The sequence below is a fragment of the Erinaceus europaeus genome, chromosome 1 (genome assembly GCF_950295315.1).
Source record: "Erinaceus europaeus chromosome 1, mEriEur2.1, whole genome shotgun sequence".
NCBI lineage: Eukaryota > Metazoa > Chordata > Mammalia > Eulipotyphla > Erinaceidae > Erinaceus > Erinaceus europaeus.
In genome coordinates, this window is record NC_080162.1 from 169,857,789 (window position 1) to 169,881,227 (window position 23,439).

The 23,439-nt window shown below is 35.6% G+C and overlaps 1 protein-coding gene across 3 annotated transcripts in view; it reads right to left on the bottom strand.

The window, feature by feature from the left end:
• The window catches only part of LRRCC1 (leucine rich repeat and coiled-coil centrosomal protein 1), a 36,910-nt gene that overhangs the window by 9,448 nt on the left and 4,023 nt on the right, over positions 1 to 23,439 (bottom strand). Inside the window, exons 3-13 of one of the 3 annotated variants that reach the window (XM_007535343.3) lie at positions 22,695 to 22,760; positions 17,551 to 17,718; positions 15,703 to 15,878; positions 15,391 to 15,600; positions 12,021 to 12,211; positions 11,615 to 11,762; positions 10,054 to 10,202; positions 6,381 to 6,585; positions 5,249 to 5,388; positions 4,687 to 4,888; positions 919 to 1,104 (exon numbers count right to left, since the gene is read on the bottom strand). In XM_007535343.3, coding sequence (XP_007535405.1) covers positions 919 to 1,104; positions 4,687 to 4,888; positions 5,249 to 5,388; positions 6,381 to 6,585; positions 10,054 to 10,202; positions 11,615 to 11,762; positions 12,021 to 12,211; positions 15,391 to 15,600; positions 15,703 to 15,878; positions 17,551 to 17,718; positions 22,695 to 22,760 — 1,841 coding nt within the window. Of the gene's footprint in view, positions 1 to 918; positions 1,105 to 4,686; positions 4,889 to 5,248; positions 5,389 to 6,380; positions 6,586 to 10,053; positions 10,203 to 11,614; positions 11,763 to 12,020; positions 12,212 to 15,390; positions 15,601 to 15,702; positions 15,879 to 17,550; positions 17,719 to 22,694; positions 22,761 to 23,439 lie in introns of those variants that run through there. The other 2 variants (XM_060199421.1, XM_060199417.1) reach the window with 2 other exon arrangements.

Below are 23,439 nucleotides of genomic sequence, written 5' to 3' on the forward strand. Positions count from 1 at the left end.
TGTGCTTAGCACCACCTGCGCTTAACCCGCTGCGCTACCACCCGACTCCCTAATGTCAACTTTTAAGAGGCTACCCCCTTAAATGCTGAATTTTATCCTAATTTCTTGAAAGAACAAGTACAATGGAATATTCAAAATTTCTCAACACACTATTTATACCCATAGTTTAAATGTCACTTTCTTAGGCAAAACATCACCAATGTTTAAAAATAAAACAACAAAAAAACTAGGCATAGTGGTGGCGTGTCTGGTAGAACTAACATCTATGCAAGAGGACCCAGGTTTAAGCCTGGGGTGGGGTGGGGGGGGGTTTCCCTTTCCCCTACCTCCTTTTTTTTTTTTTTTACTCCCTGTCTCTAATAAAATAATAATAATAATAATAACAAAGAAAGCAAAAATCAAAACACAACTGCTAGGAGTTTGTTATGTACACACCAAGTTACAGTGATGATCATGTTGACAAAACCAAAAAAACAAAAACAATGGAGAAGAGAGAAACAATGAAATAAATCTGAACGTCATTATATTATAGCTAGGTTTATCTAAGAAGCACCATCACAAAATTAATACCAGTGATTCATGTGGCAATTCTCAAACTTTAAGTATCTAACTATAACTATAACAATTTTTGCTTTTTTAATTGAATGGCCAGCACCTATTTACCTAGAATATTAAAAAATCTATTCATTTATTATTCTTTAATGATTTAGTTATTTTTTATAAGAAATATGGAGACCAGAGGACTGCTTGCTATAGTTCACAGTGATATTCCCTTGTTTGGAATCTGGGTTCCAGATTTATACATGTTAAATAAATAAATAAATAAATGAAGTTATCTGAAAGCTCACAAGTGCATACTTATTAATATGTTTGAGGAAACATAAAAATTAGAAAAGTAAGTATAATGTTATGTCTTACTTGTAAATTTGAAGCTGTTTCCTGTTTCAATTTGGAAACTTCTGCAAGTTTTGTTTTCTGCTCCTTCACCATACAGGTCAGATCTTTAATTAAAGAGGAAGATTCATTTTCTTTTCGTTGAGCCCAAACAAGAGCATGCTTGCTCTTTGCTAACTCAGTTGCAACATTTTCAAAACCATCTTTAACCTATATTTCAAAAGTGCATTATAAATAGCAGTTCTCCAAATAAGGAAACAGCTTACTTCTTTCATTTTTACTTAGAGTTTTAACAGAAGAATAAAATTCAGGTAATATACTTCAATCTATTTATTGTCAAATGATGAGACAGGCATGTATCAAGATTATATACTTTCCCAATGTCACCTAGGGAATAATGTCAGATCTAAATCAGAATTCATTCATTCAGAAAATATTTACTGAGGGCCTCTGGTGGGCTAGAGACACTGTCCTAGGCACTGAAACACATCAATGAACAATACAGACTGAACAGTTCAAATTCACAAAACTCTAGGAAAAAATGCCAGAGTTTTAATTCATAAAGCTTATTCTGAAGGCAATTCAAGACTTAAATCATAACATACAGATACAATTTCAGGATCTCAGAGATCATTTCACCGAAGAGCTAGAAGACACACAGAGAAAACTTGGAAGAAATGTACAGGATATGACGTTGGATGGAGTTGAGGCTTACATAAGATACCCAGTAAGTAGAATGAAGCAGCATGAGGAGAGTATATCAAGGTTAGAAGATAAAACTTATACTTTCTGAGTGCAGAGCTACTGGAAAGGAAAGGTTCATGAAAAATGAAGCAATTCTCTGTGAAATAGCAGACTCCATTAAAAATGAATTTGAGAGTGAATGCGGTATGTGAGGAGGAAAAGATGGAGGAGCAGAGAATACATTTAAATAAATCATAGCAGAAAAATTTCCACACCTATGCAGCACTCAGAGCACAGACACTCAGGTAGCTGAACATACAACCAAGATCCTGGATCCAAAATGGCCCACACCATGACACGTCATAGTAAACCCATATAAAAGCAAGGATAAGGAAAAAAGTATTGCAGGCTGCTAGAGAAAGGGAGAATCTGACATGCAGAGGTATATGGCTTTGATTGATTTCTCACCACAAACCCTAGAGACAAAAAGGGAGTGGAATAACATATTCACAGTATTAAAAGATAAAAATTCACAGCCAAAATTACCCTTTAACTATGAAGGAGGAACTAAAATCTTTCCAAACATATAGAAACTGAAGGAATTCACTACTAACAATCCTGCCTTGTAAGAATTACTGAAAGGAACTCCAATTCTAAATGAGGTGATCTGAGGTGATGAGTGGTATTATAGAATAGAACCAGTAAGACAAAGAACAGTAGAAGAAGAAAGCAAATACACAGGAAAGCGCAAAATGAACAGAGATATGAGATATGACCAATGTTGGTGAGCTAAGACCAACTATCAAAGACCTAGATATTAGACCAGATACTCTAAAATGCCATCTCTGCCTCACTGTTGATGGGAACCTGAAGGAAAAGTGTTGGGAAGGGATGAGTACTGAATAACCTCACATGTAGGTGGGTCTGGGAAGACAGTGTCAGAAAGGGTGGAGACAGGATGACTCTTGAATTGGGGGTAGTGTACTGCACTGAAGCAAGGCACTCTGGAGAAAGATCACAAGAGGAGGGCCTAGGGAGGTTTGGGGTTCCTAGGTTGGAGGTGAGAATATTTATTTTGCAGACACCTGTCATTTGAAACTGGGAAACTGTGCCTATGTATAGACAACTGTGCTGTAACCTCCTAATAAACTGGGGGAAAAGTAAAGAGCAAAACAAGCAAATGCATTTTAGCTGCTGTGTTGAGCCTAAACAAAAAATGGGGGAAAAGAGGGAGTTTCAGATAGCACACATTTTGGTATAATGAAAGTGAAAGATAACATGATTTATATAACACTGGTAGTGGTCAAGGTGATAGTAAATAGCCACATATATTTCTAAACTAATGGTGGAAAAAAAAAAAAGATTCTCATGAGGGACCAGATCTGGAGTATGAGATAAAGATAAAGACTAACTCATGTTTTTGACCTCTCAGTGCCTAGAAAGAGGAGTTGTAAAATGGAGAGACCATTTTACAACTTTGGGGCTGGATAAGCAGCTAAGTTGAAAAGTTACATAGACTGTAAACCATTAATCCCTCAATAAAGAAATTTAAAAAAAATGTTATATATACATAAATTTGGAAAGTAAAAGGCCGAGGCTGGAGATCTAAATGTAGGCAGCCTCTGGATACAGATGCTATATAAAATCATGATAGGAGAGTTTGCCAAGACTTTATTTCTATAATCAATTTTCAAAAACAGAAAAAAAATATCAACAAAGAAAACTGAAAAGTAGTGAATAGAGAAGTCAAGACAATAAGTCTAGTTTGCTAGAACACTGGGTAAAGAAATAGTTCAGAGGAGCAAGGGACATTAGATGTCAGTGCTGCTCAGAAATCACAAAACACAAACTATGAGCCCAGCCCCCACCACAGTGATGGAAGCTTCAGTGCTCTCATCTTTTTCACCCCCTCTCTGCCTCTATCTAAAAACAAAAACAAATCATAAAACCAAACTGGCTGGGGCATTATGCAGAGAGACTCTCATGCCTGAGCCTCTGTAAAGTCCTAGGTCAACCCCTGTACCACCAAAGGCCTGAACTGAGGAGTTCTCTGGTTAAAAAAAAGTGAACTGGTGGCTTTTAGTGCTGATGTTACTAGTGGCTTTGACTAATGCCATAAATATGAAAGACTGATTAAAGCAGACTAGAAATTAGGTACAGCAAATATAAATTTTGTAAAGTTTCGTTGCAAATGATTCAAATAGACATATAAAGTGGTAACTAGATCAACAAGGGCAACAAAAGGGAAACTAAATAAATAAATAAATAAAGTGGTAACTAGAGGGAGAAAAAGGATCACTTTCCTACTCTGGTGAGAGAATTACAGCACATTTGTAAGCAGAAAGGAATATTCTAACAGAGCAAAAAAAAAAAAAAATGTGATGAAGATAAGATAGATGAACACTACTACTAGAGTCATCTCCTTTAGTAGGTGAGATGAAAGGGGATTTAGTGTGTATCTGGAGGGATAGGCATCAGTTCCCCCTTCAGAAGAGGTTGCCAAACCTCTATCTGTAGAGTCTCACAGTCAATCAATAGGGTTTGTAGACCAGACAATACAGTCTGTTGAAAATATTCTATTTTGCTAAGTCACCAATAACAGATAAACAAGTAAGCATAGTAGAAACAAAGGGAGAGAGGGAAAGATATCACAGCAATGAGTCCCTCCTCCCTTCCACACCCACATGGTATTGACCAGGTTCTAACCTGGGTCACATGTATAATAAAGCAGGTGTGCTCCCAGGTAAATTAACTTGCTAGCCAGAGCATGGCACTGTCTAGTAAGACTTCAGGAATCAAACTAGATAGTGGGCCAAATATAGTCCAGGGGCTTAAGTTTACCAATATCTACTTGATAGCAATAGGAAATAAATCACATTTCAGAATTTCTTTTCCAGTGCTCTCTTTACTTGACCATTAATAATCTTGTAGGCTGTGCAAAAGCAGCTGGGGTAACTATGTGACAAAACTAAGGCTCTATGACTTTTATTGATTTGCTTAATACTATGTAGTCAACATGTAAATAGAGCTGCGAGTTTTAAATTACTATTATCCAATTGTTATCTCACTGATTCTGTTTTTAATAAACAACTAAAGACCAATTCTTACCTCTTTAAATCTTTTGGCTTCAACTGTTAAAGCAATGCGGAATTCATTTTCTAAATCCAGATACTGTTGATTCAATCTATCAATTTTTTCCTGGTAGCCTTTTAAGTCTTGCTCATGTTTTCTCTCTTCTTTAGCTACTTCTTTGGCTAAGGCTTGTTGGAACTCGGCATCATTAAAAATCTCCCTTGTTTCAAGTTCTTTTCTGGAATGAAAAACAGAATCATACAATGCTCTTTGCGTGGGTGAGAAAAAAAAAAAAGAAACAGTAAATGTCTTCAAATAGTTCTTGAATGTTCTGTATTTCCTAGTGTTAATTTAAGAAAAACACTTCAATTTTCAAACACAGAAACTGAATATAAAATGGCAGGTAGCTGCATATTCAGTAGCACTGAGCTGAGATGTCACTTTTTTTTTTGGGTCATTCTGGGGAGATTTTTTTTTCAGATAGACAGAGACAGAGATAGAGACACAGAGAGAAAGACACCAGAAGAAGGAATAACCAAGCAGCATTCTTTTTCTATTTTTGAATGTCAGTACTCTGCTAGGGTTGTTTGTCATTTACCTGTGTTCTTGTTCTTTCATTGCAATAAGTTCATGAAGTTGCTGTACTTGTTCTTTTTCTTGATGAAGAGAAGTTCTAAGCAAATTTATTTCTCTGTCAGCAGCTGCAGCTTTGAGCTCAACCTCTTGGATAAGTCTCATCTGAATTAAAAAAAAAAATCAAACTATAGCATTCAGATAACAATATACTCTTATTTTTATGCCAGTTCCCCAAAGAAAAGTACTTTCTAGGGGAGTTGGGTGGTAGCGCAGTGGGTTAAGCGCACTTAGCGTGAAGCCCAGGGACCGGTGTAAGGATCCTGGCTTAGAGCCCCCAGCTCCCTACCTGGAGGGGAGTCACTTCACAGGCAGTGAAGCAAGTCTGCAGGTTTCTATTTTTCTCTGCCCCTCTCTGTCTTCCCCTCCTCTCTCCATTTCTCTCTGTCCTAACAACAATAATAACTACAACCACAATAAAAACAAGGGCAACAAAAGAAAAAACTAAATTAAAAAATTAAAAAAAGAAAGTCTTAAAAAAAAAGAAAAGTACTTTCTAAATAAAAGGACCTAGTAATTAAGTTGATTTTTAAAAGTTATCAAATCAGTAATGCATTGTCACATAAAGTACAGCTCTAGGAGCATCAGACACATAAGTATTAAGTATTGCTTACCTCTATTTCTGATTTCAACATTACTTTCTATTCAGAAAGTGTAAATAGAGTTGGGGAGACAGCATAATAGTTATGCAAAAAGTTTTTATGCCTGAGGCTCTGAAGTCCCCAATACCACCATAAGCAAGAGCTGAGCAATGCTCTGGTTGTTCTCTGTATCTTTCTCTTTTCAGCTCTCTCTCTCTCTCTCTCTCTCACTAAAAAGTACAAATAAAAATATAGAGTATAAATATGAGATAGCTTTAAATGTCCCAAGATTTTTAAAATGGCTTTTCTTAAACATAAGTCTAACAACCTGCAATAATTTCACCAACTCTTCTTATAATCACTTTGTCAATAGGTAGTCTTAAGTCAGAATTCCACACACTAAATTAGTTATCACTTAAATTAACTTTTACATTTAGCCTAACACCTTTTTTGTATATTACTTTGTTTCAAGCCAGAAGCTATTAATTTACATTACTTCATGTTACTATTAAATACCTGTGCCGCTTGCTGCTGCCCTTTTTGTCGTTCCATTTTTTCTAATGCTTTTTCCAGCGTTCTTAGATGTTTAATTTGATCTTCTTGTTCATCTCTTGCTTTAATTAACTCAATACTTAGTCTTTTGATTTCATTTTGAAGTCTGTGGACCACAATTTCAAGCTGTACTTTGGAATTTCTCTCTTTAAAAATAATATCCTTTAGCCTGAAACAGAAGTCAAATGTGACTTTTAGGTATACTCCCCACTGAAAAGTGGGTAAACATTGCTGTCAACAGTACAGGTTACAATAGAGGGGAAGAGTTAACTTGTTTCAAATCCTCATTAGGTTAAAAAAAAATAGAAAAAAAAAGTAAGGCTAAAAATAGTATAATATGGCTCTCCTATTCCCTGATAACTACATGCCAAGAGGGAAATAGTCTACATAAATTAATGAAACATTATCTTAATATGACTGAACTTTACATTTCAATAGCATAGTTTTACTAGACTGAATTTGTTTTAGACATTGTGTTAAGTGTGGGTGTAAGAAAACAAAAGTTCAGTATTTAACAGACATGGATACATTTATAAATCTATGTAAGAGAAGTCATATACTAATACGTAGAAGTTAATTTCAACTGCCCCAAATCATCTCCAGACACTAAATTTTAGCCTCAGCTTTGTATTATCTATTTACTGTCTTATGACTAAAATCTCTTTAAATAAATAGACAGGGAGAGTTTATTTTTAAAATATATATATTTATCTTATTGTGAGAGAAAGAAGATGAATAGGGAGGGTGAAAAAGAGAGAGAATGGACCAAAGCACTACTCAGCTCTGGTATAAGTTGGTACCAAGGTTTGAATATGGGAGTTTGCTCTATGGTCCTAAAGGAAGAATTTATTGACACGCATAATCAAATCAAAGAATAGGGTGGCATGATTGTGATATAGCACTGGAATCAAGGATGTACACACCATCAAGAATGAATTCTATTGGCTGCTGTCAGTCTTTCTTCCTGTAGGCTTATCACATATGAAAGCGAGAGAGAGAGAGAGAGAGAGAGAGAGAGAGGCTATAAACATCTCTGGGCTCACATTCAAATAGTACTGCGAACCAAAGAGAAAAGATTACCTTTACCTACTTCAACTCAGAGTAGTTTTAGGAAAGGCTCTGCTTGGTTCATCTGTCTATTCCATGCACCAATCAATGTGGTTATGGGCTATGGCATTACACTTACTATGTTTGGCTGAGTTTTACTTTTTGACCAATATTACAGGCAACAAGGCATTTAACAATAGAATATATCTCTAGTAGTTGGATAAGGCAATGAATGACAATGACATAGCCTCACAAAAGAAGTAGTGAGTTAGGTGGAAATACTGAGCAGTATCTGTACTAGTCATTTTCCCAGTTCTTGTTTTGACCATATATCTTCTCTGTGAGAGTAGGCTAGAAACGGGTATTCCATTGTCTATTTTCTCAACCCTAGTTTGATAAGTTATAGTAAAGACGGGATACAGTCTTTTGGTGGTGGAAATGGTGTTTATGTACACTGCTATTAACTTGTAGTCATATAAATCACTATTTAATAAATATACATAAAAAAGTTATACTAAAGAGTACTGGACTTTATGAACTGTAAGCTACAGCTATAGAGAATTAGTGTAGTCATTTAAGTAAGAGATAAAGGCCTAAGCTAATATAACTTGGGAAAATAAAGTAGACAGTTCAACATATTTGAAGAAGAAGAATCCCAACTGGCTGTAGGATATGAAGAAAGAACAAGGAAAAGTTGATTCCTAAATTTCTAGCATTGGTGGCTGACTGGAAGGGCTACCATTTATTAGGACTAGGAATATTAAATAAAAGAGCTGGAAAAATCATTCTAAGAATGTGCTGCTCTTATAAGCAATATGGACAAAATGTTTTTAGTAATTATATGAAAAGATCTGTTAAAATCTCAGTAATATGTTGGCAGCTTAATACCAAATTTAGGCTAGGTACTAAAAGCATAGTGGAACAGTCTAGAAGGTGGGATTTACAAATATGGGGTCTTCAATCTGATCCTGAGCATTGCCTATGCCAGAATGATGCTGTTATTTTTTTTCTCCTATGTCTCTATCAAACACATCTTTTAAAAAAAACATAAAAGCATAATGGAAAAAGATTCACTTAGACAATTCTGTGGCACTATATTTCATCACACACAAAAGAAAACTCCAACTGGATCAAGGACTTTGATGTTAGACCAGAAATGATCTAGTACTTAATAGGAAAATACTGGCAGCAATGTTTTCCATCTAAATTTTATAGGCATCTTCAATGATACAAATCCAATTGCAATGAAGACAAAATCAAAAATAAACCAATGGGTCTATATCAAATTAAAAAGCTTGTGCAAAGCAAAAGAAACTGCCAGCCAAACAGACTCCTTACAGAATGGGAAAAGATCTTTGCATGTCATACATCAGAAAAAAGGCTATAATGTCCAAAATATATAGATTTCACTCAGCAACTATAAAACAAATGACCATATCCAAAAATGGGGAGAGGATATGAACAGAATATTCACCAAGGGAGAGATGTCATACAGCAGAAAGGATAGCAACAGCAAATCCTGGAGGTTGCTGGGGTAAGGGAGCACTCCTGCACTGCTGGTGGGAATGTAAATTGGTCCAACTTCTGTAGAAAGAAGTCTAGAGAACTCTCAGAAGGCTAAAAATGTATCTATCCTATGACCATGAAATCCTTCTCCTGGAGATATATCCTAAGAAACCAAACACACCCATCCCAAAAGATCTGTGTATACCTATGTTCATAGCAGCACAATTTGTAATAACCTAAACCTAGGAGTAACCTAGGTGTCCAAGAACAGATGAAAATATTTTAATGAGAGAGAGATATGCAGAGAAAGAGGGGAGTGCACTGCTCAGCTCTGATTTATGATGATGATGGAAACCCCAAAGCCTCAGGCATGAAAGTCTTTTGCATAACCATTATGCTCTCTCCCCCAGCCCTAAGCAAACTGTTTCTAAGACTTGTTAGAATTATGGGTGGTTATCTTTGGGACATAGGAGGGTAAGACACTTGGACTTTGGTTGTGGTGGCTATGGTGTGGAACTGTAATTTTACAATCTTGTAACCTTCCATTAATCGAAAATAAAAAATTAAAATAGAATTCAGTGATAGAGTCTCCCATTGCTTCCAGGACAACTTTTTCACTCTTTTTATTAGAGAGAGAGAGAAGGAGAAGGAAGAGGAGGAGACAGAAAAAAAAAAAAGCCAGATAACAATAAGCTTTGAAAAGGTAGAAACACTAAAATTGGGTAATTTAGGCTATGTCACTATGGGGAATATGAGATATAGGTTGAATATAACCCAAAATCATAATCACTGTCCATTATAGAAATTAATACTCTAATCCTTACTCTAAGGTCTTGTTTTTCTGGCTGGTAATTTTTATTTATCTGACACTTGTTAACTTGAGGTGACTGATATCTTCTACTGAGGTAAGCCTCCTGATTCAACTAAATGTACCCCAAATGCTTCATTTAGGTAACAGGTGAACATAACATTAAATGTTCAAACTAAAATGACATAGTTTTTGATCTGGCTATGACTAATTACTATGGCATTTTCAGTATTCTTTGTGCCATGAATTACATTTAGACTTATACTTTTCCCTCACCTATCTGTGGTAAGTAGAGCCAGGTTATGAATATTTCTTTTATCATTTGCATGCTTATGCAGTTCATCTATATATTCCAAAAGTTTCTTTTCAGCTTGTTCAGCTTTCCATCTCTTTTCTCTTTCTTGGTCTAGTTGATCGATTAGTGCCTGAAAGAAAACCATAGTGGCATGTGAACCTGTAAAAATTACCTAACCTCGGGAGTCAGGCGGTAGCACAGCGGGTTAAGTGCAAAATGCAATGAATGGCACAAGGATCCCCGTTTGAGCCCCTGGCTCCCCACCTGCAAGGGAGTCGCTTCACAAAGGGTGAAGGAGGTCTGTAGGTGTCTATTTTTCTCTCCCTGTTTCTGTCTTCCTCTCCATTTCTCTCTGTACAATCCAACAAAAATGACATCAATAATAAGGACAACAAAAGGGAATAAATAAATAAATAAATAAATATTTTTTAAAAATTACTTAACCTCTCAGTATTCAACATTCCCCCTTACAAGAAAAAGCAGTATCAAATTCAAAGGGCCAAGGTGAGAATTAAATTATCAGAGGTAAATCATAAAGAACTGTGCTTGGAACTGAATAATCAATCAATAAATGCTAGTAGCTATTATTATTCTCATAACAATGATTATTACTTTTTACAATGAGTCTTTCAAGTACAGAAGAAAGAGAAGAACCAAAGAAGAAAGGTGTGAAATATTTAAAACTGAAAGAAATTAATTATTGGAACAATAGTGCATATTACAAACAAAAGTATAACCAGTTCTTTCTAAGAGCAAGTTCTTGGATAGTGTAAAAAAAACCAAAGTATAATAAAATCTCAACTACTTCTTAGTATGGAAACCATGCATATAAAATTAGGTCTTAGAAAAGTTTATAAAAACCAGAAATTATGTACATTTTTGTGAATGTATATAAAAGCACACTTCTTAGAGAATATCTTGAGATTCCTTAAGATACTCAAAAGGATCTGAGACCTAAAGTTAGGAACTACTGCTTTAAGCAATTTTAAGACTTTTCTCTTTCACAAGCACATATCAATTTCACCAATACCTGATCTTAAAATAATGTGGTTTCCATCTTTTTCAAGATTATAACAAAGATTTGCCTGAAACAGGATCTAAAGGAAAAGTGCTATTTCCATTCCTTTAAAAGTAGTAAGAAATATAAAATATTTGGAAATCAGAAAAGGTCACTGAATCTCTCTCTTCATGCCAATAAAATCACATGCAATATTTTTTATCATAAAAAAGTATTATTTTTATTAACTTTGTATCTAAGATTATTACATTTATTTTGTTTTCTCTTTTTTACTACCAGGGTTATCTGTGTCTCTGGTGCCTGCATGGTTCCACCATTCCTGGTGACATTTTTTTTTTAAATTGATGGTGAGATACCATGACAGAAAGAGACAGAGAAGAGGAATACCTAAGCACTGTTCTACTGTTCATGAAGCCTCCCCTGCTGCAGGTAGGGACCAAGGCCATTATGTAAGGTAATGTGAGCCACCATCTAACCCCCATAATTCATTTTTCCCCCCACTTTCTTAATTTCCTGAGTCATACCCGGTAAGTGTTGTCCTGTGAATCAGTTCTCTCTACTTTAATTATTTCATTCTTCGGCTCTTCTGATTCTTCTATTACAGTACTGCTTGTTAACGATGATCTTACATATAAGTCTTTAAAGAAAGGATGTCTCATTTTACGATTACAACTGAAAAGAATAAAACATAAGACATAACCCAAATAAATGTGCAGTGTCTATAATATTTTTTATAACTTAGGCAATGATCATTATCAAACTGAAAGGGGTAATTTCATCACATTTTTATGAATATACTGACCAAAATAAATCTTAGCAAGGCTTAATCAAGTTTTTGACTTAAAAAAAAAAATCTTGACATAGCATCAATGAAGAAATCAGAATATTAATTATTTGTGTGACCTAGCTGAATTTGTAAAACTAAAGTACCTTATGTTGCTGTTCTTATTGTGGTGCTTAATAGACTGAATATTCTTGTAATAACAAGGGATTTTTGATTTTCGAGAAAATTTTCTACTGCATTCTTTTCTGTTTCCAAAGTCACTTTCAGAAGTTAAATCTGTGTCCTTTTTTGGTCTGAGGTCTTTCTCAGGAATATCATCTTCTAATATTTTAGAACTCTAGAATTAAAAAGAATCCAACATGGTTTCTTAAAATTTCAATCCAGGACAAAGATTAAAATTCAAAACTTCCTAAAGTATGATGACATTTTATAAGATTAAGAGTTTCTAATTTACATGTTTGGAATTACTCAGGATATTTATTCTCTGCCATAGACAAGTAAGCTCATGCAAAGTTGATAGTGTCAAGATAATTATAAAGTTTAGAAAAATAAAAACAAAACAACAAAGAACAAAAAATACTTGAAGGCCTGAGAAAGTGAATAAAAACTGACTTATTTACTTATACTTTTTAAATTTAAATAACCAGAGCACTGCTTAGATCTGGCTTAGGGTGGTGCTGGGAATTGAACCTGGAACCTTGCAGCCTCAGATATGAAAGTCTTGTGCATAAGCATTACATTGTTTCTCTGGCCCCAGACCAGTCATATTCTTGAGGGAGACTGACACTTGAAAAGAATGGAAGACTTCTACTTTTACGGTTTTTAGCTGGAGAGATTATCATAATCACCGCAATGTAGGAAGCCTAAAACTGAGGTAGAAAAATCTGTTGTTTTTAAATTTTTTTTTAGTTTGAAGAATTATAAGATAATATATAGCAGAGTACAAGATGTTCAGTAAACAAAATATATTTGTCAATGTATTTGCTTATTTTGTACAGAGACAGGAATAGACTGAGATGAAGAGACAGAGAGGTGAAGAGAGACAGAGAGAGAGAGAGAGAGAAACCTATAGCACTGCCTCACTGCTCATGAAGCATTCCACCTATTGGTGGGGACTGAAGGCTTGAATCTCGGTCTTTGTGTACTGCATGCATTCATACAGGTAGGCACCACCTATCCCCATAAAAATTAAAGAAATTATTTGCTGCCTGACTAGTATACTGAAAGACAGCTCACCTGGACAGGTGTCTGCTTTGCCAGGTTAGAGCCTAGCCCCTACCACACCAAGGGAAGCTTTAGCTCTGTGGTGTCTTTCTCTCTCCCTCCAACTGGGGGTGTGTGTGTGGGGGTGTCAGCCTGGAGTGGTAAAACAGAATGAGAAGGCCAGGTGGTATCTCACTCACTAGAGCACATGCATCATTATGTGCACAGACCAGCCTTCAAACTCCCAGATATCACTTGCAGAGGAACCTTCATGAGCACTGAAGCACTGCTGCAGGTCTCTCTCTCTCTTTCGCTCAGTCTTACTTTCCCTCTGTCTTTCTCTCTTTTTATGTTTTTTTTTTTTTAACCTTCTATCAGAAAGAAAAGAAAAATGACTGCCTGGAACTGTAGGCACTGAGTCCTAGTGATAATTCTGTTGGCAAAATTTTTGTTAAAGTTTTTAAAAAAAATTTTTGTTAAATAAGTTTTTTTAAAAAATATTTATTTATTCCTGTCTGTTGCCCTTGTTACTTTATTGTTGTAGTTATTATTGTTGTTGTTATTGATGTCATCATTGTTGGATAGGACAGAGAGAAAATGGAGAGAGGAGGGGAAGATAGAGGGGGAGAGAAAGATAGACACCTGCAGACCTGCTTCACTGCCTGTGAAGCGACTCCCCTGCAGGTGGGGAGCCAGGGGGTTAAACCAGGATCTTTACGCCGGTCCTTGAGCTTTGTACCATGTGAGCTTAACCCGCTGCACTACCGCCCGGCTCCCAACAAACAAATTTTTAAAAACATAGCAGAATGAGGTGAAAGCATAAGTGAATATGAAAAGAGATCAACAGAAATTATTCAATATTAAGAATATATCAACACTCTCTCTGCATACCTAAAAACTTCAACCTGTAAGCAAGCTCCCCCTTTACTGCCCATGTATACTTCAGCATATGCATTTTCACTTTTTCTGAAAAAAAAAAAAACTTACAATTCCTTAAGAAAAACAAAAAACAAAAGCCAAAAAACACATTGACACTGAATTAATAGGATATACAGAGTCTTAGGGAACAGTGAGATAATATCAAAGTCTAGGTAGAATCTAAAATGGCAGAAGAGGAGGACAAATAAACAGTGGAATGATGCCCAAAATTGTCAAATTGGGTAAAGAGACATTTTGGATTAAAAAACACAGAAAAAAAAAAAAACAAGGGCAACAAAAAGGAAAATAAATATTAAAAAAAAAATCACAGAAAAACCATAGACAGGTTTAGTATGCAGAAAGCTGTACTTACACACAATGTCACTGAACTACTGAAAGCCAAAGGGAAAGGCAAATTGTAAGAATAGCTAAATAAAAATAATAGAATATAAATAATTTTATTAATGCTAACAGACTTTGTATAAAAAGGTATAAATGCCAGGAGTACTGAAAGTTCACGCTAGAAATTTAGATCCTGCAAAAACGTCCTTCAATAAGTGTGTGTGTGAGTGTGTGTGTGTGTGGGTGTGTGTGTGTGTGTGTCCAGAGCACAGTTCAGCTCTGGCTTATGGTGGTTCAGGTATTGAACCTGGGACTTTGGAACCTCAGGCAAGAGTCTCTTTGCATAACTATTCTGTTATCTCCCCCCCCCCCCCCGCCCTTCCATTAATAAGTCTTTAACTATTCAAGATTTTTTTTTTCCCCCAGCAGGATTATCACTGGGTCTGAGTGCCTTCATGACAAAAATTAAGACATTCTCTTATGGAGGCTATAATGCATACAAATGAAAGATACAACTACAACAAAATATAATAAACACCAGATTTCTATAATTTATGTCAGTTGGTAGAAGAGTCAGCCATTAGAAAAGATGAAAGATGAGGGTGGGTGGGGGGGGGTGGGAGGCAAAAAAAAAAAAAAAAGAAAAAGATGAAACTCAAGGAGGCTTTAGGAAGAAAGCTCAGAAATGTTACTTATGATGTCAAAGTACTGTTTCACTTTTATTGCTATCTACCTTTATGGCCTGAATTAAATTCTTTTGGGATATCTCTTATACAGAACCTTTATAATTTTATTAACTTACTCATCTAAGGTTGACTTGCTTATTGAGGATTGTCAGTGATAATGACAATAGTCTCACTTATTAAAAACTCAAAATCCTTCTAGAAGCACTTTTCTCTCATCCTATTCTAAGAAAAAAAAATCTACATGACTACAAATCTTTTGGTATAACCAACATTTAACTAATAAGGCTCTCTGTAATTATTGTTTTTATATTTTTACTACTTTCTCTTTTACAAACACACTGTTTAGAAGAATATGAAGAACAGTTACTTCATGGAGAATCTGTAGAATTTGATCATCTATTTTCTGAAGTTTCATATCATTCTGAAAACTACTTTCAGGATTGACTTGCTCTGGTTCAGAAGACGGGCACACAGATGTACAGGATGTCAAGCCAGTATCTCTTTGTGCACTTGAAAACCGATCTACGGGTGCAAGCTCATCAATGGGTGTTGGTATCACTGGCAAGCAGTCAGTGATCTACAATATAGAAACATGCAAGTTCCTTTAAATTTATGTTTACTTATTAATTGAAACTTAATGACATCTTTTTTGTTTATTTGGAAAAAATGGTATATATACCTCATCTTCACTTATATTTACAGGAGACTCAGAAGCAGCTAAATTATCCAAAAGACCTTCTAAGCATTGTAGGCGTGTTGCATTTAAATCTGACATATCTACTGGTTCACCAAATATATTTTTGCAGTCTAGGATTCTAAGCTGTGGCAAAGCCTGGAGAATAATTGCTCTGTACCCTTGGAAACAAAGCATTCAAAATTATTAAAAAATGTATTAGACTTTTATAGAATAAACTAAATTTCTCAACTGCCAAATATATCATCAGAATAATAAAATTAGTCCTAGAATACAACTAAGGAACTTTCAATAGAAGTGTCTTATTTTGTGGTCCGGGAGGTGGTGCACTGGATAAAGCATTGTACTCTCACACATGAGGTCCTGAGTTCAATCCCCGGCAGCACATGTACCAGACTGATGACTCATTCCGTCTCTCTCTCCTATCTTTCTAATTAATAAATAAAATGCTCACTAGACAGTAATATAAACATATTCTGTGTACTTAAAATATGATCAGAATAAATATAAATCTGGGTAATGCAACAAGCTAAGCTAGAATTTTGGTAGTAGTCTTCAAACATTCATAAAATTAAGCATTCCCAACTTCTCCCTGTAAGATTAAGACAGGAAATCTACGAAGTAGTCATAACAAACACATTTATTTTCATTAAATATCATTATGAGAAAACTAACAAAGCAAGATTAATTTGGTGTTTAGAAACCTGTTAATTTTTTAAAAAAAATTTTACTTATAAAAAGGAAAGAAACACTGACAAAAACCAAATTTTTTTTTTTATTGCCACCGGGGTTATTGCTAAGACATGGTATCTACACTACAGATCCACTGCTCCTGATAGCCACTTTTTCCTTTTTTTTTTTTCCCCTTTAATTTCCTATGACAGAGAGAAACTGAGCAGGGAGGGTGGGGAAGAGAGACACTTGCAGACCTGCTTGACGGCTCATGAACCTCAACCCAGGTTCACCTGGGTTGAACCTGGGTCCTTGTGTGTGATCAGATGTGTGCTCAACTGTATGTCCCACTAACCAGTCAATTAGAAAGTTTAATTCTGCTTAGCTAATTTTAAAACTGAGTGTTTCTAACAAAAACCAAAGAAGTGACTGGAAAACTTTTTCCCAAAAGAAAAAATTCAGGCAAATTATTATTAAACATTTTGGAGGAAGAAAAAATGACAACTTGCTGACTCCATGCCCATTTATTTTACAAACACACACACACACACACACACACACACACACACACACACACACACACACACACTCCCTCTCTGAATTTTTTTTTCTTTTTTACCTCCAGGGTTAATGCTGGGGTTGTTACACTATAAATCCAGTTTCTGGTGTCTATTTTTTTCCATTTTAATGAATCGGACAGAGAGAAATTGAGGGAAGAGGGGAGGATAGAGATGGAGAAAGATAGTCACCTACAAACCTACTTGTGAAGCTTTCCCCCTGCAGGTGGCATGTGGGGGGCTTAAACCAGGATCCTTGTGCTGGTCCTTGCACTTTGTAACATGTGCATTTAACCCTGTGTGCCACTACCCACCACCCCCTATACTTTTTAAAAGCACTATACTATAAAAATGTATCATAAAGAAATACTTTGAAGATATTCACTTATCAAATATGTAACTGTCTCAACTAAATTACTTGTCTTCATCTTGTATGGTTTTAATGAGTCTGTCTTAAAATAATTTACTGGCAGTTAATGTTATTCCAAACACAAAATGAATGCTTCAAAGTTTAAGACACACTAGAAGGTCACAGACACCAGTTACAGGAAAATAAAGGAGATTTGAATATTGTTACATAAAGTATAAAGTTAATTGTTCATACCTGGTTCACGACAGACAGGATTATCCTCTCCATTTTTCTCCAAAATAAGATTAGTCAAGAAGTGTAATCCTACTGTACACTGAAGTAAGTGATGGATACTATCTACAAAATTACTATGTAGGTCAATATATCTAAGTTTATGTTTAATTCCATGAAGGGGAATCAAACCTGCAATAGGAAAATATTCTTTTGATGTCACAGTAGAAAGTTTTCCAAAAGTTTGTCAAAAATAATTTTATATAGGTTGTATTTCTAAAGGCAAAAGAGATATTTTAGCAATACCTACTTATGAGCAGCTAAATCTAATAAAGAAGGTACTGACAAAGTCAAATAACTTTTTGCTAGGAGTGTACATAAACACCATTCCCACCACCAAAAGACTGTGACCCATCCCTCCCACCCACTCCCACCCCTCACTGGCCCAGGAAGCTGCATGTCTACCCCTCACCACAGGGTTTTTACTTTGGTGCCCTACTTACAATTTGATCAGGTCCTGCTTTTAGTTTCCCTTTCAGATCTTCTTACTCAACTTCTGTTGATGAGTGGGATCATCCCATACTCATCTTTATCTTTCTGACTTAGTTCACTTAACATAATTCCTTCTAGCTCTGTCCAAGATGGGTCAGAGAAGGTGGGTTCATTGTTCTTGATAGCTGCATAGTATTTCATTGTGTATATATACCACAGCTTTCTCAGCCACTCATCTGTTGTTGGGCACCTGGGTTGCTTCCAGGTTTTAGCTATTATGAATTGTGCTGCTATGAACATAGGAGTACACACCTCTTTTTGGTTGGGTGTTATGGAGTCCTTGGGGTATAAGCCCAGGAGAGGAGCCAAATAACTTTAAAAAGAAAACACAGGTTTAGCATAGCTTTAAGGTCTTAGTTCCAGGGCTCTGGCTCCCTTCAAATTAAATAAATGGGCTTCCCCAGGTCACTGTATGTGCGTATATGAGAACAAACACAAATAAATGGATTCTTGATCAATAGACTATTTTTGATTAGCACACACTAACAAAAACTTCAATTTTAATGGCTCCGGTATTAAATCAATATAGTAAGTATCATGTAATTTAATGATTTCGTGCCTGGGTAATATTTCTTACATGAGCTTGTCTAGAGCATAGAATGTTTAGAATGATTAACATATTTGTAACAGAGGTCATTGCTACCTGATATTACATCTGCATAATCTGTGCAAACAACCTTTAATTTCACCTGAATCTCGTGAACCCCCTACAGTTACTTCAGTTTCTTTTCTGACCTCAGATCTTATTTCATAATTTTACTTAGTTTAGTATTCTACACAGACAAATACAACTTTACTCACTGCCTTCCATTCTATAACCTGAGTGGCATAACATAACATCATCTCCTTACTGCTACTTACCTGGCTAATTTTCATGTATCTTTCTTACAGGGTTGCCTGTTTATAATTTATTTCATAGTCCTTATCAGTCAGAATTATTCACCCTGTCCTCAGGAAATTCTGCCTGATCACTCTCCACAAATTGAGGCTTCCCATCAGGCACTCTTTTTTTTTTTTTTTTAAAGAATTTATTTATTTATTCATGAGAAAGAGAGGAGGAGAGAAAGAACCAGCCATCACTCTGGTACATGTGCTGCAGGGATCGAACTCGGGACCTCACACTTAATGCCTTAGCCACTGCACCACCTCTGGACCATGAGGCATTCTTTTTAATACTCAGCATTTGTTTTTTGGTTTTTTTTTAAAACTTTTTTTATACTTATTTATTTTCCCTCTTGTTGCCCTTATTGTCTTTTCTTGTTGTTATTGTTGTTGTTATCGATGTCGTTGTTGCTGGATAGGACAGAGAGATGGAGAGAGGAGGGGAAGACAGGGTGAGCGAAAGATAGACACCTGCAGACCTGCTTCACCGCCTGTGAAGCGACTCCCCTGCAGGTGGGGAGCCGGGGGCTTGAACCGGGATTCTTATGCTGGTCCGCGCTTAGCGCCACGTGTGCTTAACCCACTGCGCTACCGCCCGACTCCCCTCAGCATTTCTTTTAACACATTTATGTGTCCTTGTTATGAGTTGTTAATTCTTATGTTTCAACTTCTTGCTTTTTTATATTTCAGTTTTGGAGGGACCCAGAGCTCATTTCTGGTCCCCATCTCTATGTGCTCCAGAATCTCTATGATTTCTTAACAACAAATACATTTCTGAAATGTACTTCAACCACACAGTCCACCTCAAGGCTGACATTATGCTTGTATATGTGCACACATATATGTACATATTTGCAAAAAATATTTTCAAATTTAAGTTATGATCTTTAATTTCCACTCCATGTTTTTTAATTTTTTTTCAAATATTTATTTTCCCTTTTGTTGCCCTTGTTTTTGATTGTTGTTGTAGTTTTTGTTATTGTTATTGTTGTTGTTGTTAGGTAGGACAGAGAGAAATGGAGAGAGATGGGGAAGACAGAAAAGGGGAAAGAAAGATAAAGATAGACACCTGAAGACCAGTTTCACTGCCTGTGAAGCGACTCCCCTGCAGGTGGGGAGCTGGGGACTTGAACTGGGATCCTTACACAGGTCCTTGTGCTTTGTGTCATGTGCACTTAAACCGCTGTGCTACCGTCCGACTGCCTTTTTTTTTTTAAAGGCTTATTTATAATAACACAAAGACTTGTTTCTTAATGAGAGAAAGAGAGAATACAAATCACAGCATCACTCTGGGATATGTAATGCTGGGAATCAAACACAGGGTTTCATGCTTACAAGTCCAATATTTTTTTTCTTTGCTAGTTACTTCTACTTTTTTTAATGTTTATTTTATCTTTATTATTATTATTTTATTTTTTATTTATAAAAAGAAAACATTGACTAAACCATAGGATAAGAGGGGTACAACTTCACACACACACAATTACCACCACCAGATCTCCATATCCCATCCCCTCCCCTGATAGCTTTCCTATTCTTTAACCCTCTGGGAGTATGGACCCAAGGTCATTGTGGGATGCAGAAGATGGAAGGTCTGGCTTCTGTGATTGCTTCCCTGATGAACATGGGCATTGGCAAGTCCAATATTTTAACCACTATGTTACTTCCAGGTCACCATCCCCGCATCCTTAAGCCTATCCCTTACCTAATCCCACGTCAGCAAATATCATCTCATGATATCAAATTTTTTTTTATTTCCTCATCTCATGATATCAAATTCCATAAACTGTCTCTGAAAAACTATTTACTTCTTGTCACTATTTCATTTTAATTCAACTCTCCATCACCATTCATTGAGACCATGAGACAGCTTCCTAACTGGATGACTCTTATTTCTGTCCTCCTCAAACCATTACTCACTCACTGATCCCTTGTAAGCACATACTATATACCTTTTTCCCTTGCTTATGAAGCAGTGTGTGATCAAGTCTTTGCCCACTCTCCCATCTTTTTCTCAACACACCAATTCCTCAACTACATACCAGTTTCCTTTTTAAAAAAATATTTATTTCATTTTGTTGCCCTTGTTGGTTTTTTTTAAATATTTATTTATTCCCTTTTGTTGCCCTTGTTTTATTGTTGTAGTTATTGTTGGATAGGACAGAGAGAAATGGAGAGAGGAGGGGAAGACAGAGAGGGGAGTGAAAGACAGACACCTGCAGATGTGCTTCACCGCCTGTGAAGACTCCCCTGCAGGTGGGGAGCCAGAGGCTTGAACTGGGATCCTTAGTCAGGTCCTTGCGCTTAACCCGCTGTGGTACCGCCGGACTCCCAACATACCAGTTTTCTTTCTGTTCCTTCATGGTTAACCTGATTGTCTCTTAGTGGTTTTTATTTGCATGTTCTTATTTTAACTGGCAATGTTTACTTATTAGAGTGCTTCTGAACATAAGGTGTACTAAGAATGATCTACTAGAATTTAAAGGGTTGTCTATGGTATTTTCTTTATATTCCTTATCATGGTTTGATACAAAGTAATCCTTTCAGGTGTAAAGTTTGACATACTTTACCCAACAGCAGCCATATAATCACTACTATAACTGAGATATATATCACCACCACCCTAAAAATGTCCTTGAGTCCCTCTGTAATCTGTCTTATCTTATTTTTAGCTTCTGGCAACTAATAATCTGATTTCTAGCCCTATTAACTCTGACTTTATCAGAATGACATGACTGGAATCATATAGCCTTCTATGTCTGGCTCTTTTCACTTTAACTCTCTAAATTTATTTATGTCGCTGCAGATATCTATAGTCTGCTGCTTACTATATAGTTTATAAGAATAAAGAATAAAGAACTTTAAGAATAAAGTTTTAAGAATATTGCATCCAAAGACGAAAATACTTCCCTCAACATCACATAGCAATGATGTTAATTAAATCAACATTCAATTCCAGTAGTTTGACAACTCTTGGGGAAAAAAAGTCTTGGCATACATTGTATTTTTCTAGTATAGCAGAGACACAAACAAATGAGTATGGCTGTTTCAAGTATTGACAAAAATTATAATGATAACTACAGGAATTTTGCTAGTTCTAACAGGTTAAGTTTAATAGTAACATTTTTCAATCAGTCAAGAACAAGTAACAATTTTTAAGCTTTTCAAAACAAACATGCTAAAGTCAGAAAAAAATGAAGAATATTTTGATGTTTAATTTTCAATATCCTTTGGAATATTATATATCTACACTATTCAATGTGTTAGTGCTAGTCACATGTGGTTTTTTTTTTTTTTACATATAAATTAAAAAATCACTAAAATTAGATAAAGGTTACAGATTCAGTTTCTCAATGTATTAGTCACATTTCCAGTACTCATTTCTATTTGATTATCTCACTAAATGGCACAGATATAAAATATTTCCAACACTGTATGAAGTTCTATTAGTTCTACTCATCTCTGTATAATATGCTTAGTAGTTATCTAAATTAAAACCTACTCTTATGCATCAGGTCTTTTCTAGTATTTTTGTTTGTTTGTTTCTGATCACCTTAGGTTTTTCTATTTTTCATTCAGCTATAGTTTTAGCATCATAAGAAAAGTTTTAGCTGAAGTACTCCCTCGATGAGATTTTTTTTTTTGGTGAAAATTCAATTATTTAGTTTTTCAGCATGCTGAGCTGTCTTTCTTATTACATGTGGCAAACATTTGACATTATAAATGATACTTACCACTAAGATCATGTATCTGGTTATAAGATAAATTCAGTCTAGTCAGATTAACCAGTGTTTCCAGCCCTAAAATGAAATAAATACAACCTTTACAGAATTCAAATAATCAATTAGAGACAAACAAGATTTTAATATTTCAGATTATTCCAAAGCAAATCTAAGTCATAAGCAAACCTATAGTGAATTGGTATTTGCAAAGTCCTTTAATATTTTTCTCCCCCTTTACTGGGAGTTAATGGTTTATAATACAGCTGTTGAAACATAAGTACAACTTCTCATCTCCTCAGGATTGTATCTGCAAGACACTTTCTCCCCCAGTCTAAGTCCTTTTCCATCTTCATATACTAAGGACCTAGAGCCCCTCCTTTCGATCCCTTTTCCTCTATCCCAGAGTCCTTTGTTTTGGTGCAAAAATCTCTTTTTTTCAGTAGTACTGAAAATTGAACCTAGGACCTTACATCTATAAAGCATGCATGCTACCCACTGAACCACCTCCCAGCCCATTAATAGTTTTAAAAACTTAAAAAAAAAAAAAATCGATGACTTTGTTGAAAGACTTTTTATGTAATAATTTTTTTAATTTATTTTATTTTTTTATTTATTCCCTTTGTTGCCCTTGTTGTTTTGTTGTTGTAGTTATTATTGATGTCGTTGGATAGGACAGAGAGAAATGGAGAGAGGAGGGGAAGACAGAGAGGGGGAGAGAAACACAGACACCTGCAGACCTGCTTCACCGCCTGTGAAG